Source organism: Diadema setosum, chromosome 13, assembly GCF_964275005.1.
Source record: "Diadema setosum chromosome 13, eeDiaSeto1, whole genome shotgun sequence".
Taxonomy (NCBI): Eukaryota; Metazoa; Echinodermata; class Echinoidea; order Diadematoida; family Diadematidae; genus Diadema; species Diadema setosum.
This window is the reverse complement of record NC_092697.1, coordinates 27170876-27187657: the sequence shown is the minus strand read 5'-3', so window position 1 is coordinate 27187657 and position 16782 is coordinate 27170876. Positions and strand designations below refer to the sequence as shown.

Genomic DNA, 16782 nt, shown 5'->3' with positions numbered 1-16782 from the left:
ATATTTGCCAAATTTAATATGTTCACTGTGATCATATTTTGAATATATTTTATTCCAATAAAGTGAAATTTTCAGCAATATGGTAATACAAATTCATATTTTAAATATAGTTTAGTATTTTTTATGAATATATATTTTATTTAGATAATTTTGTTAAATAAATACTTATGCTTGACCTACATTATAAAATTGGCAGTTGTTTATGTTTACACAGTTAGCGCGAGGTGCGCACTCAATTACTCTCTGTAATAAATGTATTGTGGCTCGTGAGCAAAGCACTCCTCGAAACCAAGCTCACCCTGGGAAACATCGGTAAACTAATCTACGAAATAACGCCAGGATGTCAAATCCTCAAGTCAAAATCGGACATTATGTCATCGGAGAGACTATTGGAATGGGTACTTTTGGAAAAGTAAAAAGTAAGTGACCGTCAAAAGACGTTCATGAGGCAGCTCTTATCACTTCATTCGGGCATTGGCCTGCTTGTGGGTATGATAGTTTACGCGTAGAAGAGGTGTGTGTTGTATTGGTAGTGGTGGTGGGAGTGATTCAGCTGTTCGTTGAGATGTCGCTATGCCATATCGCCTGGCGCCGCGCCTGCCAGGATCAGTCATGCCAGGCAGACACCCTCAGCAAATCTACTGGAATATCATATAATTCAAGGACTCTAGTGACATTAATGCACTATACAAGTCTTGTATAGACTAGTATTGTATTAAAGTGGAAAGACCGGAGAAGATCGCTCAGTGGGTGATCTTTCTCCAAATCCAATTCAACAATTAGTCTTTTAATTGACTCTTCTCTCATAAAATCCAGAAAATGTTTAACCCATTCAATAAGGCGTTAGTTTTATAATGGATGGACACGCCCACTCCATACCTACTACAGCTTCGATTGATCTCGTACGAGTCGTAGTATGTGCCTTTGTGTTCTAAAGTCCACTCACTATTGTTTCAGGTTTTCCTTCCTTTGTTTACAACTCAATAATCAAATCATATTTTCAATAACAATAATGTTACTGGATCACAAGACTCTAGATTTATTCATTACCTCCGCCAAGGGGGAGTTTATGTTTTCGTTACCTTTTGTTTGTTTGTCCGTGTACAAAACAACTCAAAAAATAGTTAACAGATTTTGATGAAACTTACAGGAAAGGTTCAGAATGACACAAGTAACCAGTGATTAAATTTTGGTAGTGATCTGAGAATTTTGGGGGAATTTAAGAAGCATTTTTGTTGTTGACAGGTAGGGTCAATGAACTTGAGAGTTCAAGCTGCGCATTTTTGAGGTTTTCAAACGCGTACTAAAGTGTGTGCTCTAGTTTCTGCTAGGGCGAGGCGCGCGCCGTGCAGCTGAAGGTTTATGACGTACAGTGCAGTGTATAGTACATGTGACAAAGGCTGATAATTGGGAAATCGGGCGATTTTTTCAGCATGTATACCTATGCAATGGGTGGAAATCACTGATCTCTATGGAAGAGCCCAAAGAGCTTTTCCCCAGTGGTAGAGAGGAGAAAAATTCTCTTTGGGAAGAGCAAGATCATCGGTGGAAAGTTTTGGCGGAGGTCTGCGTTGTCAGAGTGCTTTTCTAGTTTAATTTGAAATAATAGTTTCCTCTGACTCTGAGTAATCTTCCTCAACCATGCCAATCTACTTGCATAGCTTTGCATTCATGCACTTGTTTTATTTGTTGTAGTTGTTGTTGTTTTTTTTAATTCCCCTCTCCTGATTTCCTGTCATTACATTACATGACCTGTTCTTTTTTTCTTTTCCTACTTCCCAACTTATTCATGATTTCTGTTTCTCATTTGACTGGTGCTATGTACGTAGAGTAGTAGGCAGATCATTTGTAGATCCACAAAGAGTTATTCTTCAAGACTTAGAATTTTAGACTTTCAATGTTTTCATGTACCATGTGCACAGTCTCCTCTTTTTTTCTTTTTTCTTTTTTTTTTTTACATTTGTTTATTTCACATGCCCTTTTAGGTCCTATGTTCTTTATTGTATTCAACTTATTTTCAGCCAGTGGGGTGTAATTTCTATATGAAATGTTTAGATCTTGTATATTATAGATAGATGAATGAATTAAATTAAATGGAATGTAGTAGAAATGATCATTTGCTTTCCAGCTGACCTTAGGTTCATATTGCTTTCTGTAGGCCTACATTCCAGGTTTGGGATAAAATGTGTTTCATGAGAATTGTAATCGGGGTCAGGGACACAAGTCTAAGGAATATATTCCTGTCATTGACTGTTTACCAAAACCTTTAAATATTTTGGCCTTTTTGTGAGTAATTTATCAAAGTTAGGTCATGATGTCGGGTGTCATGTAATCTCCAGCAGACAGCTGCAATGTAGTTTATCTCGTTTATTTAGTCAGGATTCAAATAACTCAAAGAACATTAAAGGACAAGTTCACCTTCATAAACATAAGGATTGAGAGAATGTAGCAATATTAGTAGAGCACATCAGTGAAAGTTTGAGGAAAATTGGACAATCGATGCAAAAGTCATGAATTTTAAAAATTTGTGTGTTGGAACCGCTGGATGAGGAGACTGCTAAGGCTCGTGATGTCATATGAGTACAACAGTATAAAGAAAATGTAAAGAAAATTCAACATATTTTCACTTTTTTCACGTAATAAAAGAGCACTTGACTTGCCTCTTTCTAAAGGCAATGGGAATAATATTACCCATAACATATATGTCAGTAACGAGTCAAGGGAATGTGTACTTTTTTCAAAAGATGAAATTTTGTGAAATTCTCTTTATATTTTCCTTATGTTGTTGTACGCATGTGACATCATACACGGCAGTAGTCTTCTCATCCAGCGGTGACTGCACAAAAACTTCAAAAATTCATAACTTTTGAATAGATTGTCCGATTTTCCTCAAACTTTCAATGATGTGTTCTACTAATATTGCTACATTCTCTCAATCCTTATGTTAATGAAGGTGAACTTGTCCTTTAAGTGGCAGTTTGAAATCGGCCTTAGCTTATGATGTTTGGTTGATACTTTAATACAGCAAAGTCATTGGACATTAATTTGTATAAGTTATGTGTCTCTTTTGCGTGCTGACTACCGTAGGTAACAAATTGGTATGATTTGAATGTAATTTTTTTATTCACAAGCAATAGTGCATGTGATCATACAATGTATTATATAAAATATGAATGTGTTATCCAGATACCCAAAATATTCTCGGTCCAAGGAATTGGTTTAGATGAATATGTGGCAATGCAGTTCTCCTGTTTGAAACATTTTTTTTTTTCTTTAATGAGAATAGGAAAAATATTCATCTGACAGATTCATCAATTTCCAAAGGAGTGAAAGTTTGTAAGATGTAAGGAATTAACATTAATTCATTTTCATTTAATCACAGCAGATTTCCTGATAATAGACCAGTTTACGAACATATTTTAATCATTTTGATACCTCTGCAATAAAGGCTTTTCCTGACAACCCGGAAAACAGTAGATGACAGGTTTGAATCCCATTAGTTCCTTTTTCTGACATGTTTGTTGAAATTATAGATCAGCAGTTCTTCTTCTTCTTCTTCTTCTTTAATCTTCAAAGGGCTATATAATGCAGCCTATCACGAAGATGAAATCTTGTGATCTTACAAATTTCATTTGTAGTGGGAGACAAAATTGAAGAAAACTCACACCTCAGCCTGAAAGCATGTCAGATGTTTTACTGCTATGCTTTCCCAACAAAGTAAAAATACATAATTGTAGTAATGCCTGCAAAGAGTGTTCCACTTATACTGGAATGCATCGAGTATGCCGGTACAGTTATGTGTGCAAGATATGTTTGAATAGCTCGTTACTGGTAGGTCCTTTGAGGAAAATAACTGTCTGCAAAAATGCTGTAAACCTTTCCAAGTGTAACCATGAAGATAAATGTCGGGGCTTTCAACCATGATAAAATATGAAAATGTAACATTTGCATCTCTGGGGATTTTGCAGTGGGAGAGCACCAGCTGACCCAACACAAAGTTGCCATCAAGATCCTTAACCGGCAGAAGATCAAAAATCTTGATGTCGTCAGCAAGATTCGGAGGGAGATCCAGAACATGAAACTCTTCAGACACCCGCATATCATCAAACTGTAAGTACAGTGTAGCTGTAGATGAGTATAATTCATTTACTACTATTCTTGGTCTCTGACTGTATCAGAGAACACACCATGTATTGTTGGACAGTTTGGTTGTCAGTGATATTTGATAAAGCACTGTATGTTACAGTGCTTAGCAGAACCAATAGATTATCACCTTATGAAATAAAGATATTTTTGTCAATATTAAAAGATTTTGGAACTCGGCTTTTACAGGACGCATAAGTTGTCCAAACCCTATTTTCCTAACCTGCTGAATGAAAAGGTAAGGAATCCAAACTCTTCAAAGCATAATTGAGGACTCTGAAGACAATGGTCTATTGGATTTGCACTGACTCATCACCCCTTTTATTGTGCATCGATAGGACAAAGGGGGATTAAAATCTCCAACAACTGCCCTAGATGGTTATCAGAATCATCATGAACCTTCGAATACTTAGGTTTAAAAGGACATTCTCTTCATGATTATTTCAAAGTTTCTACACCACTACTATTTGTTTTGCTGAATTCTGTAGATAATTTTTCTTTGATTTATCATCACAAATTACTAGATGAATATATGTGCATATATACGATACTACATGTATGAACTTTTCATGACTGTAGTATCAGCTTACAGTATAAACTCATCATATTCACAGACAGTATGGAAATATTTTCAACAGGCCAGGGTATTTGAAGGTTATTTCATCAATTGATATGAATACTGTAATTTTTTTCCATAGATACCAAGTCATCAGTACTCCAACAGATATCTTCATGGTGATGGAATATGTGGCAGGAGGAGAACTCTTTGATTACATCGTCAAGCATGGCAAGGTACGCTTCAATCACTCATTCATCTACACCATGCTGATACAAGGGTGCATCCACAGTTCCCAAATTGTTATGCAGTGAAGAAAGAATGCATATTGAAAGTGTATTATCTCATAAAGCACATTTACATGTACATAACAGACCTTGTCAAAACACTGTGCACCTCTGATCTGTTTGGATTTGTCTGGATTTATTAAGAGTTCCAGTTGGTTGCCAGAAGCAAAATGATATCCACTTTGTGCCAGCGTGTCTACATGTGTTCATCATTTACTAACTTGTCAGGAGTTTTGTTTACACGTGTATGTGTTTTGTTTATTCAAGTAACATCAGTTATGTACCTTTATAAGTGACATTATGTTTAACTATAAGATTTGCTGCATTTGCTTTGATAATTATTCAGGATAATGTTTCAAAACACAAGCTACACATACTGTAATTACATGTACTGTATGTCTTTTTAGCAGATAGTCTGCATATTCTGTGATACTTTTTTTTTTCATGCTGAGGACATCTAAACACAATATTAAGTGTGTAATGGTAAGTACCTGGTATGTATTTTTTCATGAGTCTAAGGCATAATTTTGATGTTCATGTGAAGATGTATGCAATGTCATCCCTTTTCTTTTCCCACCATAGCTGAAGGAACATGAAGCAAGACGATTCTTCCAGCAGATCATTTCGGGAGTAGACTACTGCCACCGTCACATGATTGTCCATCGGGACCTCAAGCCAGAAAACTTGCTTCTAGACCCAAACCTCCATGTCAAGATTGCAGACTTTGGTATGATACTCTAATGATGTCTTGGGAGTAATCATCCTCTGATTGATAGTTATGGATGTTTTAAATCAATTATTGATATGTTTATTGAAAAAAAAAATGCTATGGGGTTCTCATCGATGTACTTGGTTTCTGCATGCTTTCGGGCATGAACAAGAATAGTGCATTTTACTATCTAGTGTTTCCACAGTCTTTATGGAAAATGAGTAATGTAAGAATTTGTTTGGAAGGTACATGTATTGTGATACAGAACAGCATTCTTGTATTTATCTTTTGTATTTTTTTTTTTTAGGTCTCTCAAACATGATGACGGATGGGGAATTCTTACGGACCAGCTGTGGGTCACCGAACTATGCTGCTCCCGAGGTCATCTCTGGCAAGTGAGTGAGATCAAACTCATCGGTTACCACGGTGTCAGCGATGACAATACAATTTTTTGGTTTTGCCTTGTTTTTGGCTATAGCAACAACATATAGAATCGGGCATGTTTCTTGTGTGTACCAATATTACTCTTTGATATTGCCACAGACTTGAGATGAAATTAATATCTCATTCAGACATTTTAGTCATCCGTCTCAAAAGTCTTGAACAGGTTTGTATCAATTTTATACTGGTCATGTTGTTCACGAGTTAAAGCTCCTTTATGTAAGGAAACAACGACAAATCAATGCAGTGTTGTTGTCTTGTAATTGTGTGTGTGCCAAATGTATGTAGGTCTGGAATTAAGTATGTCGCAAGACCTAAATACAACCTGTATCTTGTTCATTTTTAGATGTGGATTTGTAGATATTGGGTGGTGTCATAGTCTCAAGTTATGGTAGAGTGTTGACTGCACAAGGAGAAGCAGTTTATTTCTGTTTCATGAATGTTAGTTGATCCATGACAGATCACAGATCACCGTCTGTTTCTGTACAATGTCTTTATTTATGTTTTGCTTGTTGTTTTTTTGCAGATTGTATGCAGGCCCAGAGGTTGATATCTGGAGCTGTGGAGTAATCCTGTACGCCTTGCTCTGTGGGACGCTCCCATTCGACGATGAGCATGTTCCAACTCTCTTCAGAAAGATCAAAGGTAGAACAATCAAAAGGTCTGGAATACCAGACAATGTGATTTACTATGTTAAATACCGCCATATATTTTGCGAGATTTTTATTTTCGCAAATTTTACGAGCCAGGTGCTATTTGCAAATTTATCAACATGTGAAAATATGTACTCTGATCTTGACATGAATGCTATGTGCACACATCCATTTCTCTGTCTATTACTGTACTCTGTGATTCTGAGTTTGACCACTCGCGACATTGTTGGGAAGTCCCGATTCAGGAAAAAGTGCACTCGCTAAATATATAGTGTATACAGTAATATCTAAAGACATGTAATATGCACTGAGTCCTTGCCTGCAAAGTTGTAATTTCATGTGAACACGATGTTCACAGATTTGTACGTAAGCCCAATCTTAACTATACTGACCAAGACTGCTGATTGTATGTCCCTACAGGACATCATTTTAGACAGCATACTCATACTCATGTCTATTATAACTTATTTCAATACCAACTTTACTCTAACTACTACTGACCTGTTACCTTAGCATCTCTGATACATTTGGAATGATATCTTCTTCTATACTGTACTGGTTGTGATAGATTTTCTCAGAGTATATTGCTACATTTGGAATGATATCTTCTTCTATACCGTACTGGTTATGATAGATTTTCTCAGAGTATATTGCTGCATTTGATTGTTTTTGCTGCAGGTGGACATTTTGTGATACCCGACCACATTGAGAAGTCTCAAGTGAAGAGTCTCATCCAACACATGTTACAGGTAGACCCACTCAAGAGAGCAACCATCAAAGAAGTCAGGTGGGTTACTCGTAATTTTTTTTTCTCCTCACTGCAGAAAGTTACAGGCATTTCCCACATAACTGACCCTTATCTGAGTAATGTTGCTAGTGATACATGTTTACTGTTTCGTCGTGAATTTTGCTGGTAATGTGTTGTAGAATGTTGGCAATAGAGTTTATAGTGTCCTATAGACTGTTGCCCACGATGAATTTGTAGGCCTTGTGCAATGTAGGCAGATGTATGTTGTACAGTGTACATGTCAATGGTTACATGTAGAATGCATCTGATATGTTGCCGGTGAAAGCCTAATGAAATTTGCCACATGTCACTTGAAACAGAACTTATCTATAACAGTGTCTGCATGTTATTTATTTTTCCTTTCCTTGAACACTAAGTAAATTACCAAATTTGGTCATTTGGTGTACATATCAAGTTATATCACATGGCATCTGTGCACATATCATGGGGAAAACAGACATTCCTAAAACATGTTTGAGCCTTAAGGAGATGTCTGTGTCAGTGATCTCTCATTTAAGTTCTTTGCTCCAATAGCTTCATGTCAGTTTGTAAGTCATTCACCTTCTGACAGAGGCTTGTGATAAAACATGAGATGCCTTGTTTTCATATTTGGAAGCAAATTCTCTTTGTTTGGTTGTTTTATATGTACATATAAAGGTCATGAAAAAGAAATATACGGAGGGTAGCCCATTTTCAGTAACAATTATTGTCACTTCTAGTCTTCTATGGGGCCCTTTTTACAAGAATTTCACACAATCAGGGACTGATTATAATAGAATAAATGCTGTAGATGCTGAATGCTGGTTACATAGCATTGTATCATGATAGTGAACATGACACACGCTTTTTAAGAAGAACAGGAGAATGATAAAGAGAGTTAGAAAATAAGAGGTCAAAGTAACATGCTGGCTTGGGTCCAGTGACATGATGATGCAAGGTATGGTGCTGATTTGTGTGTTACCTATAGCATTGTACATTTTGTTATGGTATGAAATCACACAGCACTGCTCATGTCAAATCATATTAACCCATTCAGAACCTCGATCTCAAAGTGCCAAAGCGAGAAAGTTTTAAACAGGCTGCCAGTGTGAGTTATAGCTTTGATTGACCTTGAAATTCTCTGGGCCTTCATATTGGTTGCAGGGACCACGAGTGGTTTAAAGTGGATCTTCCCGCGTACCTGTTCCCCCAGAACGACTTTGACGACTCCATCGTTGACGTGGAAGCAGTCAAGGAAATCTGTGATGTAAGCCTTCGTACAATTTAATATCTAACATTTTTTTAAAGCAAAGTTTACTGCAATCATGGTCTATAACCCTACATTATGGAGAAGTAAATCTGACATGTGGTATGCTGATTTGTATCCCCAAAGTATTTATGAAAATATGTTGTGGTTTATCAGATAACTTGAAAAAAAAATTAAAGAATACAGTTTTCTGCAAGATTACACAACAACATGTGCGTAGCAAAATGGAGTCTTTGTGGTTTGAAAGGAGTCAGTAGGAAAGCATGGTTCAACTGTTGAGAAATTTTCTTAATTTGTTTTGTAATGTATACGATAGGCAGCAGTAATGTATGCATTCTGTTCAGCAGACATAATATTCTAGGCTTTTTGTAGTTGATTATCATTATAATTTTCTTGTTGAGTTAAATGGACTCTAACCTATGGAAATAAAAACCACATTTTGCCACTTTGATGAGGTGATGATTTTGTTATCATGACAGTTTAACCCTATGCACGAGAAGTTTATTTTCTTGGTTGCTACCAGAAGAAATGCCATCAACATGTGACATTTGACCTTTGACACTTGCCCGCAGAAATTCAACGTGAAAGAGACTGAGGTTCAGAATGCTCTGCTGTGTGGAGACCCTCACGATCAGCTTCGTATCGCATATTACCTCATCATAGACAACAAGAGGATTATGGATGAAGGTAAGCATTCAAATGTGTACTGTATACACCAAATTTTTCGCGAAGTTTTTATTTTTGCAAATTTCGCGAGTCAGCTGTTATTCGCGAAACTGATAACACGCGAAAATATATTGACTCTGATTCTGATATGAACAAGACTCCACAATCGCAAATTTAACCACTCACGAAATCATTGGGAAGTCTCGATTCGCGAAATTTAGACCCTCGAAATATATGGCGTATACAGTATTTGTGGTGAACAGACCAGCTGTAGAGAGAAGAGAGAGACATGGTTTATGTCAAAAGTAAAATTTTAATACGCATTATTAGTTATGATAAGAATGATGATTAGTATGCTATACTCGTAATTGCGATTATTATTAGTGTTATATGAAACATAATCTTCATTGTTATATCCAGAGAATAGGTGCTGAAGGATTGTGCAAGAAATGTATGTAAGACTAGATGTATATTTGCGTCATTCTATGCATTACCTTTTTTATGTGATATTGAAAACCTTCAGAAAAGAGCAACATTTGATCAGTCGTCCCATAGACCTTTGTAATCAAATGTCATATCAAGTGTATAAACTTTCCTCTTGATTTTGCCATGACTCATACACACACTCTCTCCCTTTCTCTGTATCTCTTTCTGTAGCTGCTAAGTCACAAATGAAAGATTTCTATCTAGCCTCTAGCCCACCTCCCAGGGAATCGTACCTTGAAGTGCAGGTGAGATAAGGACAACTTTATTTGATGTCATATAGTGACTAGCAGATAGTAGAATTTTTATGAAGTGAAGAAGTAGAGATGTCATCCATACGCAGTCAAATCTGTGTATATAGACCACTCGAGGGAAATATGAATACAGTTTATTGCTTGAGATGATTTGAGGCATGTCATGCCTTGACGGAGATTAAGGGAAAGTAACCAGAAGGTGAGAAAATGCAACGTAAGAGTTTTCTGTGTGTATGATGGAATAGGATGACTATATCAAACATAAAATAATGAAAAACCAACAGGTAAATGCAGCAACTGTACTGGTATTTGAATCATCATGTTGGATGGTACTACTTGTAAAAGTGGGCATATTCACAATGTGGAAATTGCGACTGATTGACAAATTGCCCTACATCAACTTAAATGAGCACTGAATTTATCAGTGTTTTAGTAGTAGCCATGATAAAAGAAATCATGGGCGTACATACTCAAGCAGGATTCGAACCTACAACCTCCTGATCTCCGAACAGGCGTCATTTCTATTAGACCACCAAGCTTCCGCCTGCCCGCAAGTGTTGGTTCGAATCCTTATAGCATGCATTGGGTACTGCATAATTATTCAAATTCATTTCATGAATTTGAATAATTACTATTAATAGTAGTGGAGATGACACCTGTCCGGAGATCAGGAGGTCATAGGTTCGAATCCTGCTTGAGTATTAGGGCAATTAGCCCTAAAATTGTAGGGCAATTTGTCAATCAGTGGCAATGAAAACATCTCAACGGAAGAATTTCATGAATTTGAATGTGGAAATTTTGGTGCAGTTTGGTTGACATGAAGATAGTGCGCTGAAAACGTGCCAAAACATGTCACATGCCAAATGCTGTATTCAAATCTTTATCAGTGTAGTGTGTACACAGTTTTGACAAGATGTCTGGCTCACAGTGTCTTTCTAGACCCACAGTACATGTGAGCGTGAGTGTCTTGCAATGCTGATGCAGGGAATGCTGATGCAGGGAATAATTTTCCAGCTCAAATTTGATTAGCAATTTCAGCTGAGAAACTATTTTAAATGGTGTCCTGTACACTTCTATGGAAGAAAACTGCTACACAAGAGTTAGTTTGTGTAGCAGTGGTGTAAAAATGCACAGCAAATTGCAGTTCAATGCCAGGAAAATTGTTCCCTGTGATGTGACATACATTGTACAAATGGAACAGCCTTCTGGAAGATTAATGCAAACACTGAAGATTAAACGTACAATCACACTTGGTGCATGTTATGATATCTGAATGTTTTCCTTGTGTCATATGATTAGAACATTTCAATTCTTTAATAAGTCAGAGAAGTAATTGTATGGTGTATACAAATGTACTTCGTGCACGTCTATGTGTTTACGTGTAGATGGTTTATAAATCAAAAGTTTCTTTGTGTCATCATTTGAAGTCACAGGAAGGAGGATTTGCACAACCCAAGGCTCATCCAGAGCGGTTAACAAGTGAGTGATTTGTCTGGCAGAAAATTTTTATGTGAATAACATGCATCATATTGCAGACTGTTTTGTTGTTGTTGTTGTTGTTGGAAAAAAAGAAGAAAAAAATCTGATTAAAAACTGTTTGTTTTTTTTTCTGCTGTAATGTGATTGCATGGATGAAAAATTAATTTTCATAATTCAAATTATACATTTAAACTGAATGATAAGTCAGCATTTTTGTTTTAAATTCAATCTTTACTCTTACGATTCTCACCCCTATGTACATGTCCATCTGTTATAGCCCTGACAATGAACTCACTGGAGAACTTCAACAACCAAAGCTCAGAGAGCCAGCGGCGAGTGCTGGCCACGCCCGTCAAGCGTTCCAAGTGGCACCTGGGCATCCGGTCCCAGAGCCGACCCCACGACATCATGGGCGAGGTCTTCAGGGCCATGAAGGCACTCAACTTTGTGAGTTTCTTCTTCCTTGTCCTTCTGATCCCCACTGTCATTCAGAACCATGTAATACCAGAGAGGTGGCTTTAGAGTGAAGTTGTCTTTGAACTGTTAGCACAAATAGCCTGTATGCACCCATCCTGGGGATCAGTGTTGTTTGTTTCTTCAAACCTCACCTGTCTATATCACCCTCCTTAAGGATCTTAAAAGGATCCCTGCAATCCAAAAGATTGATGTGAGTACAGATTGATGATGCAACACAGTTTTTTAAGAAATCATCGTTCATGAATATATAAATTATTGTAAAAATGACTCGCAGGTTTAAGTGGGTCAGTAGTACCTCTGATTTGTTTAAACCCTTGAGGTGTAGCCAAATGGGTTTTGATAATTCAGAGTTACTGTGTTTACATAATACCTACTGATCCACAGAACAAACCTGTGAGTCATGTGATTTATAGAATAGATCAAAAATTCATGACATTATGGCTGAACTGTGTGGTGACTGTAATTTACCTGATGCATGGAAAAATCATGCATCCAGTACACACCAGATGCATGCCTGGAAAAATCATGCCTCTGGCAATTTTACTGCATACATGGTTATTGAAAATGGCATGACTGAAAGGAAAATGTACATGCAGTTAATGAGAAGTAATTACAATTACATGACAATTTACCAAGCAGGTTGCAAGAATACACTACTGTAAAAGTTAAAATATGCCCATTACTAATTTTTCATGCTCAGTCGGGTAGCATGAACATTGCATGTTTTTAATTCCCCGGAATCAAAGAGATGATATATTATGACATAAAAATTGTATCATAAGCAAAGATATATGCATGCTTTTATTTTGCGCCAGTTACATATCATGTGAAATGCACGAAAATTTCCATGCCGTGAAAATTTTACAGTAACCCATTTTATGATGCGTCCTGTGCAGGAGTGGAAGGTGGTGAATCCATTCTACGTCCGCGTGAGGAAAATCAACCCAGTGACCGGTGCCCAGATCAAGATGGGGCTGCAGCTGTACCAGGTGGACAGCAAGAGCTACCTGCTGGACTTCAAGAGTCTGACCAACCCAAGGGATAGCGGCATCAGTGCAGGTGAGAACAAAGAGGGTGTTGGTTTCTCTCTGATTTATTTTGAGGTTCAAGGGAACAAGGTGCAGAGGTTTGAATGCACATGGAGATACTGTACTGTAGGGAAGCATCGTATTCACAGGATGACCAAGTTTTCACCTGACAGCTGGTGCTAGTTCTTACCCTTCATAGCAGCAGGTACTCCATATTAAATTTGAATTACTGTATATGTCATATATTTCGCGAGTCTAAATTTTCGCCAATCGGGAATTCCCGACGATTTCGCGAGTGGTTAAATTTGCAAACGTGGTGTCCTGAACTGAACGGAAAAATGAACACACGTATGTTACATCCACATCGGGATCAGAGTCAATATTTTCGCTTGTCTTTAATTTCGCGAATAGCACCTGACTCGCGAAATTCGCGAAAATAAAAACCTTGCGATATATTTGGCGTATACAGTACTGAATTCTTACATCGAGTTGTTGTTATTGCTACTGACTGACAAATTGCCCTTTATTGATGTAAGTTGTCACTCAGTTAATAAAAACAACTTGGATACAAGAATTTATTCGTGTCAGTATTTGTACAGTGCACTTCTATTATAAAGAAGATGATTATAACCACATTTTCGTTATACCAAAGTAAAAATTCAAGTCCCAAAATTATCATCTATATATCTTCATATGCTTTTCCTGTTCAGCTGTAACAACATTTCAGTATAAGGAAAGAAAATGGTTGGTCTTTGGTATAACAGGAGTCTTCTGTATTCATTTTTCTCTTGTCTCTTATTCACATGTGTAGAGGAGAGAACAGACGGAGAGGAGCCACTCTCCCCGCGATCACCGAACACCCCCACCTTTCCCCAGTCACCCGGCTCACCACGCTGCATGCAGCACTGCACCATGGAGTTCTTTGAGATGTGCGCCAGCCTCATCGCTACCTTGGCCCGCTGAGTCCGAGTGAGAGGGAGGGGGAGAGAGAGAGAGAGCGAGAGGATGAGAGAGAGAGTGAGAGAGAGAGATGGAGACACAGAGAAAAAAACAACAACAACAAAGAGATGAGACAGATAACAGTGAAAGATGGAGCATTCTTGGGGTCAATAGACTAACATGACTGCGATGTCTCACTATAAGATGCTGTGTAGTGAAGTGACTCTTTGACTGCCTAGTGTGTTGCAATTGTGCAAGGATCTCTTAGAGTGATGGGAATGCACTTAAAACAGAAGGGGGTGTGACCACCGAAGAGTGTTTACATGGTATTTCACATCTTCTATTACTTGAATGAAGATTGTGATGGAGAGACGTGTGATCAGACGGTGATTTTGCATTTCAAGAGCAGAATCATGTGAAAATACCATTCGTGGGGCAATGCCTTGTATTGCTGATAGCACCCCAAACACACACAAGGGCAATGTATTTGTGTAGTGTTGTCCGCCCAAAGTTGTGTGTAGTGTTACAAGTGTGGTGTCGGCTAACCTTGTGTGGCATGTATTGACACACATACGGTGTAGTGTTGACAGAGTGAAGTTGATAATGTTGCAGTGTGCAGTGTTATTGCATACCCAACATTTATTATTAGTGTTTAATAGTGTAATGTGTACACTGTAGCAGTGGTGTGGCCCTTAAATGTGTAAGAACAGCACTTACAAGAATGAGACAGTGTAGGACATACATAAAGCTTTTGTTGCTGGTGTTTTTAACACACCATGACACACTAAGCCCTGTACATTTGTTTGTACTTGTGTAATCCCTGGATCTTCCTTATAGTATTAAAGCATTTGATGAATAGAATAAGACAGTGATTTAAAAAACATATATAGATATTGAAATATAAAGAGGTAAACATATAAATAAATGAAAACTATAATCTATTTTTGATGCTTTATTAATGTACTCAATGTTGCTAGGATAAAATACTTTCACAACCTGTAAATATCTATATATAGATTGCCACGAAAATGTATAGTTCAAGATAAAGGGATGCCGATATAAATTTTTGTGTGATGATGTCGATGGTGTAGATGTATAAAGAAAGTACCTTTGCAGAATTAATGATGTCGTGTTATATATGAGCGGAAACTGATTATGTATATTTGTATTTACTGACTTAAGTACTACAATGTATCCGATCTGAAATGGCCACATGCTCTGTGTTTGTGTGGACATTGTGGATGTTACAGACATGTAACTTTTCACCACTGAATTGAGGAATATACATTTTGACATTGTAAAATATGAACATGAAGACCCTGTCTTTATTCCACATGAGCATTTATTTGTTTAAAGTATCCTGTTAATGCAGCGGATGTAGCTTGCAATGATATACAATTCAGCAAGAGCGAATATCAGTCACCCCGCTCTAACTAGAAAGAAAAAAAGAGTAGTATTTGTAGTGTTCAAACAACCTAACGGCCATTAATTATCAGCCTCTGATGGGGAAGTTTAATCGGCTGTGAACTGCATTTGAAATTCAGAATTTGAGAACAGGGATAGGTTGAGAGTACATGCCATTGCAAATTACATGTAGTTAGGAAATACCCTCAGCCTCAGCAAACTACAACTGATAAGAGTAAAGGTGATTAAAACTCTAGGCAGTATTTTATTAGTTTGACTGATTGGTAAGAAGTCCTTTTCATAAACATTTTGTAGGAAAGTTAATGTTCCAATAGCACCCATGAACTACAACCGGTAAGTGTTTGTTTTTACGTTTTAGAAGTGTTCATTATCCAGAATTGTTGACAGTTTGTATATTTGTTTTTACCCATTAGGCATCAGTGCATAGCCATATTGTGGTAATACAAAGAGCTAGTATTTTTGTGTGAAGTGCATTATACCTCTAAATGTGATTGTTGGTCAGTTGCATGCAAATTGAAGATGTACACTGATATATCTTGACCACTACTTGAGCTTGTCGGTCCAAGCAGAACTGTGTTAATGGCTCAACCATGTTTGGTCTCATTTTGGGTGTTGCTATGATCCCCCCCCCCCCCCACGTTACTCTCTTACATGTTACAGGCATAGTAGGCCGTAAAACAGATACAAATGTATGACATTTAAAGCTATTATTTGTGGTTCCCTCTTTTACTTTTAGAACTCAAGTGATTCTGTCAAAAGGATCACAGTCCTATGTTCACAAATTTCCATGATAGGATGCAAAAAGAAGAAAAAAAAAAGAATGCAAGTCAAATGTACCTTTTACTGATTTACATGTGTAGTTGTTTCATTTTGTGCAATTTAGCGTGTTCCCAAAATGCAGTTGTTTTACTTTGGTTTTATGTTTTCTCTTTATGTTCTGATGGTTATGCATATGAAATCATCCAAGTTTTTCATGTATTAGGGTATTAGATTCAGAATATTTCAAATCAAGATTGTTGAAAAGAGATGCTTCAGAATGCTTTCTGTTGGGACATGGGGTATGAAACTGACACATCAGACTCCATACTACACCTCTGCCCCAAAATTAGTGGTACAGCATACATGTACATGTATGTAGCAAAGCAACCTTGTTTCAGATTCATAGATATGCATATCCATATATGCATATTCATAAGAATGCATCTTAAT

General features: G+C 37.2%; 1 protein-coding gene across 1 annotated transcript; it reads left to right on the top strand.

The window, feature by feature from the left end:
• The first annotated feature begins 280 nt into the window (after nucleotides 1-280).
• On the top strand, nucleotides 281-14232 carry LOC140236939 (5'-AMP-activated protein kinase catalytic subunit alpha-2-like). Its single transcript, XM_072316880.1, has 14 exons — nucleotides 281-419; nucleotides 3969-4110; nucleotides 4842-4935; nucleotides 5569-5713; nucleotides 6003-6090; nucleotides 6663-6781; nucleotides 7468-7576; nucleotides 8720-8822; nucleotides 9395-9509; nucleotides 10146-10219; nucleotides 11653-11704; nucleotides 11982-12151; nucleotides 13078-13240; nucleotides 14021-14232. Exons 1-14 carry the CDS (start codon nucleotides 341-343, stop codon nucleotides 14170-14172), a joined length of 1605 nt encoding a protein of 534 aa, XP_072172981.1. The 5' UTR covers nucleotides 281-340; the 3' UTR covers nucleotides 14173-14232.
• Nucleotides 14233-16782: the final 2550 nt, after the last annotated feature.

What these genes read in the sequence shown, in the direction of transcription:
- LOC140236939 (XM_072316880.1), top strand. Translation starts at nt 341, where the DNA reads ATGTCAAATCCTCAAGTCAAAATCGGACATTATGTCATCGGAGAGACT. An exon ending in CACCCGCATATCATCAAACT is followed by an intron (nt 4,111 to 4,841) that starts GTAAGTACAGTG and finishes TTTTTTCCATAG; the next exon opens with ATACCAAGTCATCAGTACTC. An exon ending in TGTCAAGATTGCAGACTTTG is followed by an intron (nt 5,714 to 6,002) that starts GTATGATACTCT and finishes TTTTTTTTTTAG; the next exon opens with GTCTCTCAAACATGATGACG.